This window comes from Calliphora vicina, chromosome 3, assembly GCF_958450345.1.
Source record: "Calliphora vicina chromosome 3, idCalVici1.1, whole genome shotgun sequence".
NCBI lineage: Eukaryota > Metazoa > Arthropoda > Insecta > Diptera > Calliphoridae > Calliphora > Calliphora vicina.
Genome location: NC_088782.1, coordinates 115,397,040 through 115,408,294, shown reverse-complemented (window position 1 = coordinate 115,408,294; position 11,255 = coordinate 115,397,040). Strand labels below are relative to the sequence as shown.

General features: G+C 31.1%; 1 protein-coding gene across 1 annotated transcript; it reads left to right on the top strand.

The window, feature by feature from the left end:
* Nucleotides 1-1,187: 1,187 nt before the first annotated feature.
* P5CDh1 (delta-1-Pyrroline-5-carboxylate dehydrogenase 1) lies at nt 1,188-11,024 on the top strand. Its single transcript, XM_065503113.1, has 8 exons — nt 1,188-1,322; nt 7,758-8,408; nt 8,484-8,655; nt 8,719-8,906; nt 8,974-9,196; nt 9,266-9,633; nt 10,619-10,737; nt 10,810-11,024. The coding sequence occupies exons 2-8, from the start codon at nt 7,840-7,842 to the stop codon at nt 10,923-10,925; spliced, it is 1,755 nt and encodes a 584-aa protein (XP_065359185.1). The 5' UTR covers nt 1,188-1,322; nt 7,758-7,839; the 3' UTR covers nt 10,926-11,024.
* Nucleotides 11,025-11,255: the final 231 nt, after the last annotated feature.

Here is an 11,255-nt window from a genome sequence, read left to right as displayed (position 1 = left end):
TAAATTCCTACAATTGAAGCTTAACTAAAACTACGTTTGAAATTAATATAAGATTATATAAAGACCTAGTATTGGAGCTTAACCAAGACTATATAAAGACCTACGATTGAAGCTAAACTAAGACTATATAAAGACCTACGATTGAAGCTTAACCAAGACTATGATTGAAGCTAAACTAAGACTATATAAAGACCTACGATTGAAGCTAAACCAAGACTATGATTGAAGCTAAACTAAGACCTACGAATGATGCTAAACTAAGACTATGATTGAAGCTAAACTAAGACTATATAAAGACCTACGATTGAAGCTAAACTAAGACTATATAAAGACCTACGATTGAAGCTAAACTAAGACTATATAAAGACCTACGATTGAAGCTTAACCAAGACTATGATTGAAGCTAAACTAACACTATATAAAGACCTACGATTGAAGCTTAACCAAGACTATGATTGAAGCTAAACTAACACTATATAAAGACCTACGATTGAAGCTTAACCAAGACTATGATTGATGCTAAACTAAGACTATATAAAGACCTACGATTGAAGCTTAACCAAAACTATGATTGAAGCTAAACTAAGACTATATAAAGACCTACGATTGAAGCTAAACCAAGACTATGATTGAAGCTAAACTAAGACCTACGAATGATGCTAAACTAAGACTATGATTGAAGCTAAACTAAGACTATATAAAGACCTACGATTGAAGCTAAACCAAGACTATGATTGAAGCTAAACTAAGACTATATAAAGACCAACAGTTGAGGCTAAAGTAACAATCTATAAAGACCTACGATTGAAGCTAAACTAACACTATATAAAGACTTACAAGTGAAGATAAACTAAGACTATATATAGAGACCTACGTTTAAAGTTAATCTACGATTATATAAAGAACTACGATTGAAGCTTAACCAGAACTATTTAAAAACCTTCGATTGAAGCTGTACTAGATCAACATATTCGTAAGTCAATTTTTTATCTTTTAAGATTATCCTCGTATGATAAAATACATTTTTAACAATGTTGAGACTAAAAACTGCTGATTCCGACCTGCACAAACACACTCACACACAACCAGTCATTCACTCACTCACGAGAATTGGAAGATACAACAAAATAAGTTTAAAAAAATATATGAAATTCAAACAAAATAGTCTCGATATTCAACTGCAAGAGTTGAATGTGAAACGAAGTGAATGAGTGAGTGCAGCATATTATAAAAAAAAAATATTTATAAAGAAGAAAAATCTATACCAAATAGGTATTACAAAATAATAAAAAGAATTCTTTTTTTTATTGAACAAAAAAAAAGTAAGTGCAAGAAATTGTTGAACCAAAAATTAATTAGCTAAAACTATACATAGAAATAGTAACAGAAATTAATAATAAAGAAAAATAAAATATTGTAGTGGAAAACATTTTAAGCAGCAAATACCTATAAAGAATATGCAAAATTTTCTAATAATGGCCTGTAAATTGCGTAATACCAAAAAGGTGTTTAGAAAGCCAGCTAAATAATAAAAAGTGAAAATTCAACATAAATCTTTTTGAAAACAAATAGGATAAATAATTTAAAAGTGAAACAAGTTTTTTTTGTTGTTGTTAAAAATAAAATGTAATTAATTTAAAAATAAAACACATGATCATGCAAATTATATAGCAATTGCAAAAAAAAAAAAAAAATCTTGATATTTTATTTTTTATTACAGTGTATATTAAAATAAAATCAATACTCGAAACTTAAATTGATTTTCCATAAAATTTTATTACACACACAATGTTATAAGGGCGAATGTGATTTAACAAAAGGATATTTTTTTTATTCGGTTGACAGACAGACAGTCAGTTCTTGTCAGTTATGGTTGTCGGTCACCTTTTACTGTCATCTATGCAAATTATTGTTATGTACATAGATATTTGTTTTCCACAAAAAGTAATTTTCCATTAAACATAATCATCCTACTCGCCCTCCGGTTTAAATTGTTAGTGTTATTTTAAATATGTTTGCCAAAAAACAAAAAAAAAAATAAAAATCACATATCGTCTGTCTATTCTAAATAACCGACCCGTCACACACTCCCTCATATATATATAGTGGCTTTATTGAATTGAATAGAAAAATATTTTTATTTTGTTCAAACAGTATAACAAAGATCTTTGAATACAATCAAAATTATAAAAAATCTTAAAAGTGGCATAACAAATTTTAAATCGAAAAAAAAAAATTTATCCTAAAGTACTCACTCCAACATTTCCGAATTATTTCCATACATTTTATTTAGGCTAAAGTTTCGAAAGAATTATTCTTAATTCAATTTTAAAAATCTAATTCAATGTTGTGTCCTTTCATTACTGAATTCATTACGAATGAAATCATTCAGAGAATAAAGATTCATTCTCTATAGAAGTAATTCCTTATTGAATCATTCCAATTATAATCGATTACAAATACATTTTAAACGATGTTTTTTTCAATTTAAAACAATACGAAAACAAATTAAAAGAAGAAAAAATTGTTTCAATCAAATTAGTTTAGATTTGAATTAATAAAAATTGAACCATTCAAAGATTGAAAGAATGTTAATATGAATTAATTCCAATATGAATTTATTCCAGTACGAATTAATTCCAATATGAATTCATTCCAGTATGAATTAATTCTTTTGGAACTTTTTAACAGATATTGCAACATGTGGCCCAGCGTTGTCATGATGGAATATTACGGTATCATGGCTGGCCGCATATTCTGGGAGTTTATCGGCCAATGCTCGCTTGCGTTCGGTATAGGTTCCCTGTGATGGTTTGGTCAGATTTCAGCAGTTTATTATAGAGAGGACGCTTTAGCTCCCACCAAATAGAGAGCATTACTTTAGCGCCATGGATATTTGGCCATGATATCGAGTCGGCTGGTTGGCCGGGCTTCACATAACAACTCGTACGCTTCGGGTTTAGTAATGGATCCATTTTTCATTCGGTGCAAAAATGATTTTCTTTTATAGCGTTCAAGCATCATTTCGAACATGAAAATCGTCTTCAAGGTCTCTCAGCTTCAATTAGTTTGATACACAATTTCTCTGCTTTTGGATGAATCGTTTTGAAAATGCTGCTTGAGTAGCTCGCAATGATTTTGTCAGCTCTTGTTGAGTTTTACAATAATTTTCATCGACTAATGCCTCCAATTAATGATCTTCAAACTTTTTTTGGCTGGCACGGGCTATTTCTGTCTTCCGCGTCAAAATCACCACTTCTGATCTTCACAAGCCATCTCTTGCACGTTGAAATCGATGAAACACCTTCATTATAAGCTTTGGTGATCAATCGGTGTGCTTCAGCGGCACTTTTTTCAAATTAAAGAAGTAAAGCAAATTGCTGAAATCTTTTTTTTTTTCTGAATTATGATTTCAGCTTTAATTGAATTAATTAATTTGAAGATCTGATAAGCTCTTTATAATTTTCTTCTTCGGATTCAGTTCGATTGAGAAATTTTATTGAATGTAATTGCTTTTGATAACTGTAATAATTTCTCTCGATTAATATCAATAGTTCAGAGATCAAATGAGGTACCACAAGGCTCCCTTCTTTATTATCCATTTTTAGAGCTTTCCCATTTATATACCCATCACCTTCGTGAGAAGGGTATATATATGTTTGTCATTCCGTTTGTAATTTCCACATTATAAATTCCCGACCCTATAAAGTATATATATTCTGGATCCTTATAGATAGCGGAGACGATTAAGCTATGTCCGTCGGTCTGTCCGTCCCCAGATATCTTCTGTCAGACATGCTTTCGAGAAGTTTCCTATTTAAAATCAATAAAATCGGCCCACAAATGGCTGAGATATGAGGAAAAACCGGGACAACCTCGATTTTTGGCCTATTTTAATCCTATTACTGGATTAATATAGACAATACGGATATCTAATGATGGATATTTTAAAGACCTTTGCAACGACCATAGTAAGTTGGACCTACAATGGGTCAAAATCGTAAAAAATATTTTTTAACCCAAATTTTTTTTTTCACCAAAAAAAAAAATATCAAATTAAAAAAAAAAAAAATTTGATAACAAATATGAAAACAACTTTGGAAAAAAATAAATTTTGTTTACCTAAAAATATTTAAAATTTGTATTTTTAAGTATAATTTGGTGAAGGATATATAAGATTCGGTACAGCCGAATTTCATTCCGATCGAAAGTGGAATTAATTCCGTATTTCAAAGTGGAATTGATATTTCATTGTAATTATTTGTTTTTATAAAATTTTTTATCAATTTCTGTACCAAAAACTTCACTATTGTTTTAATATAGAAAACGCTGTCAAATTAATATCAGAAATACAGAACTATAAATATTTTTGGAATTAATAAGTTAGGCGGAATCTGAAGAATCTAAAACGAAATCGGTCGGAATTGAAACCATTCCGAACAAAATGTGTGACAGGCCTGATAGCTCTCTTACTTGTTAATTGTGAAATTTGTAATATTTGATAGCGCTACAGCTGCTGAAGCTACATCTGTCGAATTTTCTGTAATTTATTCAATTTGTTTTGCCAACTCAAGCGTTCACGAACACGTGCATATTCCATACATAATGGCAACGATATGCCTTTCAAACGAATACAAAATTTCGTAATATCTCACACTCACTTTGTTTTATTTAAATTTAAATTTACAGTTCCTAGATATCGAAAATAGTGAACTTAGTACTTTTTTGATTCTTTGAAATAGTTTTCATTAAAATTTTTTCGTTTCACTTTTTTTTGCGACATTTGTAAACCGATTCATTCGAGATAAACTTGTGTGTGAATTTATGTTTCAGATTTTTGTACCACTATTGATGTGTCACACTGTTTATTAATAAATACTGCTACATAATAGTTAAGTCAATTCTATACATACACATTAGGGTTGTCAATTATTCGAGTTATATTTTATTGTATTGTTGTTGAACGCTATATCCAACCATAGTGATTTGGCAAAACAAACTGAATAAATTACAGCCTATTCGAATGATGTTGCTTCAACAACTGTCAAAATTCGGAAGTCTCTGTAGAAAGTCGTTTCTATAAAATGTTCAATCTATCCGACTTGGAATAAAATTATAAACTATTGGTTTTGTTTCATTAATATAGCTTTGTCCATAAATTATTTTTGTATAAATTATTTTTTTTTAAATTTTAATTTGAAAATAAATTTTATTCGATTAATCGAATACATAATTTTAAATTTAAAATATTCATTCGAATAAAATTTATGTTTTTTTATTCCTATTTTTTTAAATTTAAACTTGTTTGACTATTCGATTAATCGACTATTATCTATCGAATAATTTTAAATTAAAAATATTCATACGAATAAAAAAATTAATCGAATAATTTTTATTCATTTGACAACCCTAATATACATGCATTGACGTAGAAATTGTTCATGTGTATTGTCTTCAATTCTTGGCATGAGTCTGTGTGTGGGATATACATCGAATTAACAACAACACCAACACAACCATCATATTGAAATTTGACAATAACAAAAACTAATAAAAAAAAATATTAAATAATAAGTACATATCCATCCATCCACTCTTTGTCGAGGCATAATGTGAAACTGGTCATATACAAAATCCAATAAACAAACAAAAATATCAAATATTAAGAAGACCCCCCCCCATACCGGGGGGTGTCTTCGTTTTAAGAGAATTTTTTGGTTAAAATTTTCCACAATAATAATTGAACCATTGATTATGGTTAGTTAAAGTACTCGTAAATAATTGACCTAAATATCACCACCACTTATTATGGTGGGACAATAGAAATTAATTTCAATTTATTTGTTAAATTGTTTAATTTACATAGATAATTTGAAAAGTGTCTTTTAACTAGATACATAAGTATGTATGTATATAATTTATAGCAGATCGAACGACTGCAAACGTTTTTTTTTATAAATCACGTTCTGATGTGTCTTAAATTTAATAGATTGTTTAAAAACATGTCTGACGTTAAACATCTGTTTTGAGAATTGTTTTCTTTTTATAGATCTCGAATAAGTATATTTGCCAAATTTTGTGATAAAATTTTAGTTAATTAATTACTAGCCAAAATTGTTTACATCTTCGTCATTATATTTGATTTTTAGGCAAATTACCCAGCTGAAACGAAGCCTTGGCAATGTATTTTTTTTTGGAATAAACTTATAAAACAAGTAATAAAGCATAGTCGGTCAAGTCTGACCATATGATAGCCTACATCGAGTATGTGATTATAAAAAGTTAAATGAATTTTTATTGGATACCACATTTTTAAGAAATCTATACTTACGAAAGTGGGCCTTTTAGGGGAGTTATGACTAATTATGGACCGCTCGTTATAAAATTTGGTGACATGATTATTGGATTTTATTTGAATACCAAAATTTTTAAGAGATTTATGCTCGTTAAATTGATTTATGGAAATGGACCTCATATGGGAGATTAAAGCTATAGTAAGGCTATATATAGACGTACGATTGAAGCTATAGTAAGGCTATATAAAGACCTATGATTGAAGCTGAATTAAGACTATATAAAGACCTATGATTGAAGCTTAACTAAGACTATGTAAAGACCTATGATAGAAGCTAAACTAAGACTATATAAAGACCTATGATTGAATATTAACTAAGACTATATAAATACCTACGATTGAAGCTAATGTTCGACTATATAAAGACATATGACTGAAGATAAACTAAGACTATATAAAGACCTACGATTGAAACTAATGTTCGACTATATAAAGACCTACGATTGAAGCTAAACTAAGACTATATAAAGACCTATGATTGAAGCTAAACTAAGACTATATAAAGACATATGACTGAAGCTAAACTAAGACTATATAAAGACATGATTGAAGCTAAAATAAGACTATATATATACCTATGACTGAAGCTAAACTAAGACTATATAAAGACCTACGATTGAAGCAAAACTAAGACTATATAAAGACCTATGATTGTAGCTAAACTAAGACTATATAAAGAACTACGATTGAAGCTAATGTTCGACTATATAAAGACCTATGACTGAAGCTAAACTAAGACTATATAAAGCTCTACGATTGAAGCGAATGTTCGACTATATAAAGACCTATGGCTGAAGCTAAACTAAGACTATATAAACACCTAGAATTGAAGCTAAACTAAGACTATATAAAGACATATGATTGAAGCTAAACTAAGGCTATAGAAAGACCTACGATTGAAGCTAATGTTCGACTATATAAAGACCTATGACTGAAGCTAAACTAAGACTATATAAAGCCCTACGATTGAAGCGAATGTTCGACTATATAAAGACCTATGGCTGAAGCTAAACTAAGACTATATAAAGACCTATGATAGAAGCTAAACTATGACTTTATAAAGACCAACGGTTGAGGCTAAACTAACACTCTATAAAGACCTACGATTGAAGCTAAACTAAGACTTTATAAAGACCTACGATTAAAGAAGCTAAACAAACTGCCGGTTCATGGATAACTGTATCATGTACGGAATACAAGTTATTATGATTTAAATGAAGCAATTTGTCCTATATCTGTAGTAGTCAGGTTTGCAGGTTTTAATTCAAATTTATAGTATTTTCATATTCATAACAGTTAATCCTACTACTGCGACAAGTACGAGAACCAAGCTATTATTTTTTTTTTGTTAATCAAAGCAATGTCTAATTTATTATTATTTTAAATTTGTTTTCCCTTACAGATTCGAAGTTTTTAATTTATTTTTAAGTCGCAACCCGAAATCTCTCTCTAACAGATACATACATAAAAGACAAGCAAGCATCATGTTAAGTCTAGCCCGCACAACTCAAGCCAGCGTCAAGCCTCAGGTGGCTGCTCTGATCGGCAAACACACTCTAAATCCTAATAATCTCATGACAAAATCTCGTAGTATTAGTTCCGTTGTACCCGATACAAATCTAACAGATTTTCCCACATTCAATGAGCCCATACTCGAATATAAAAAGGGTTCAGCCGAACGCAAGGCTTTGGAAGCCGCTCTCAAGAAAACAGCCGCCACCTGTGAAGATATACCCATTGTAATTGGTGGCAAGGAAATACGCACCGATCAGGTGAGACATCAGGTGATGCCTCACAATCATAAACACAAATTGGCCAAGTTCTATTATGCCGATAGTAATACGGTGAAGAGTGCCATTAAGACCGCTGTCGAAACACAACCCAAATGGGATCGTACACCACTGAGTGAACGTTTGAAGATTTGGGAGAAGGCCGCCGATTTGATGGCTGGCAAATATAGACAGGATTTGAATGCCGCCACCATGTTGGGTCAATCGAAAACAGTTATTCAAGCCGAAATCGATGCCTCGGCTGAATTAATTGATTTTATCAGGTGGGTGTCCATTTGATTTTAATAAAATTTACGTTCTAATTGAATTTGTTTTACTATTTTTTAAAATTTTCATAGATTAAATGCGTTTTTCCTCAAAGAGTGTGCTAAATATCAACCCATTAGTGAAAACATCAATGTAACCAAAAATTCTATGCGTTATCGTGGTATTGATGGTTTTGTAGCCGCCGTTAGTCCCTTTAACTTTACCGCAATTGGAGGCAATTTGGCCTATACACCCGCTTTAATGGTAATTTTATTTTGTATAACTTTAAACAACTTCTTCTGTAAGAAAATTTTGCTTTTTCTTTAGGGCAATGCTGTTGTGTGGAAACCCTCAGATACTGCAGTATTATCGAACTGGCGTATTTTCAATATTATGCGTGAGGCTGGTGTACCCGATGGTGTGGTTAATTTTGTACCCGCTGATGGTCCGGTATTTGGTGATACCATTACCTCTTCTCCCCACTTGGCTGGTATTAACTTCACCGGTTCAGTGCCGTAAGTTAAAACATAGACTTTCTTTTAAGTTTTTATGGTCTTTAGTTATGAATTTAAATATCCTTAGCACTTTCAATCGTTTGTGGAAACAAGTCGGCAACAATATCGATAAATATACAAATTTCCCACGTTTAATTGGTGAATGTGGTGGTAAAAATTTCCATTTCGTACATCCTACCGCTGATGCCGATAGTGTAATTACCTCTACCATACGTTCATCATTTGAGTTTTGTGGCCAGAAATGTTCAGCCTGCTCTCGCATGTATGTGCCCGAGTCCTTATGGCCTAAGGTAAATTATAACTTGTACTTATTTTTATTTCAAATATTTTTAATATTTTTCATTTGTGTGTACTTTTAGATTAAGGAAGGTCTCATCGCTGAAGCAGCTAAACTAAAGATCGACGATGTCCAAGACTTCTCAACATTCACATCAGCCGTTATTGATGATAAAGCATTTAAACGTATTACTTCCTATATTGAACATGCCAAAAAGAGTCCCAATTTAGAAATTATTGCCGGCGGCACCTATTCGGATGCCAAGGGTTATTTCATTAATCCCACAATTGTCCAAACCACAGATCCTATGGATAAAATAATGGTTGAGGAAATCTTTGGCCCCGTATTGACCGTTTACGTTTACAAAGATGCTGACTTACAGAAGGCTATGAATTTGGTACCAAACTCAACGCAGTTTGCTTTGACAGGCGCTGTGTTCGGACAAGATGAGTGAGTAGTAAAGAACGTTTAAAATGGGTCAAAATTATTAAATTTTTTAAGCTTAACTTGGACTATTAAAAACTTACGATTCAAACCAAACTCGGACTTTTTAAAGACCTTAACATGGACCTGCGATTGAAACTAAACTCGGACTTTTTAAAGACCTTATCTTGGACTATTAAAGCCTTACGATTGAAACTAAACTCGGCCTTTTTAAAGACCTTAACATAGACTATTAAAAACCTCCGATTGAAGCTGAAACTTTTTAAAGACCTTAACTTGGACTATTAAAGCCCTACGATTGAAGCTGAACTTGAACTATTAAAGCCCTACGATTGAAGCTAAACTTGGACTATATAAAGACCTACGATTGAAGCTAAACTTGGACTATATAAAGACCTACGATTTTAGCTAACCTTGGACTACATAAAGACCTACGATTGATGCTAAACTTGGACTATATAAAGACCTACGATTGAAGCCAAACTTGGACTATATAAAGACCTACGATTGAAGCTAAACTTGGACTGTACAAATACATATAATTAAAACCAAACTCGGACTTTTTAAAGAGCTAAACTTGGACTTTTTCAAGACCTTAACTTGGACTATTAAAGACCTGCGATTGAAGCTAATCTTGAAATATATAAAGACCTACCATTGAAGCCAAACTCGGACTTTTTAAAGACCTTAACTTGGACTATCAAAGACCTATGATTGAAGCTTAACCTGGGCTATTAAAGACCTACGATTGAGACTAAACTTGGACTAATATTGGACCTACGATTGAAGCCAATCTCGGAGGTCTTATAGACCTTACTTGGACTATTAAAGACCTACGATTGAAGCTCAACTTGGACTATATAAAGACCTACGATTGAAGCTAAAATTTGACTATATAAAGTCCTACGAATGAAGCTAAATTTGGACTATATAAACTAAAGAATTTGTTTTATAATATTTTTACTTTTATGCTTGCTTTCATTCTTTACAGATCATTTTTGAAAAAAGCTTTAGAGGAATTCAAAATGGCAGCTGGTAACTTTTATATTAACGATAAATCAACTGGTTCAGTTGTGGGTCAACAACCTTTCGGCGGTGGTCGTATGTCTGGTAAATTAACAAACTTTTTACACATAACAAGATTTCAAATTATTTAATATTTAATTTCTTTATTTTTCCCAGGAACCAACGACAAAGCTGGTGGCCCTCACTACATTTTACGTTGGACTTCTCCCCAAGCGATTAAGGAAACATTTGTGCCCCTGCGTGATATTAACTATCCCTATATGAAAGAATAAACTATATAAAATATTAACAAACTAAAAAAAACAACTATTAAATTAAATACAAAAGTAATCTCAACAATAATTATTGTAACGTTTGTTATATACATATTTTAAAAAATGCAGAATTTTGAATACCTACATTATACCACATTGATATCTACTATACTACATTTCTATGTATGTATAACCAAACTAAAAGCAAATTTCGAATATTATATTTAAATGCATACAACAATTTATGTTTTCTTTTTGTTTTATTTTTTATGTTAAATAATAAGAAAACAACACCTTAAACAATATCGAAACATAATAAAGATTTCCATAAACAATTAACCAAAATAA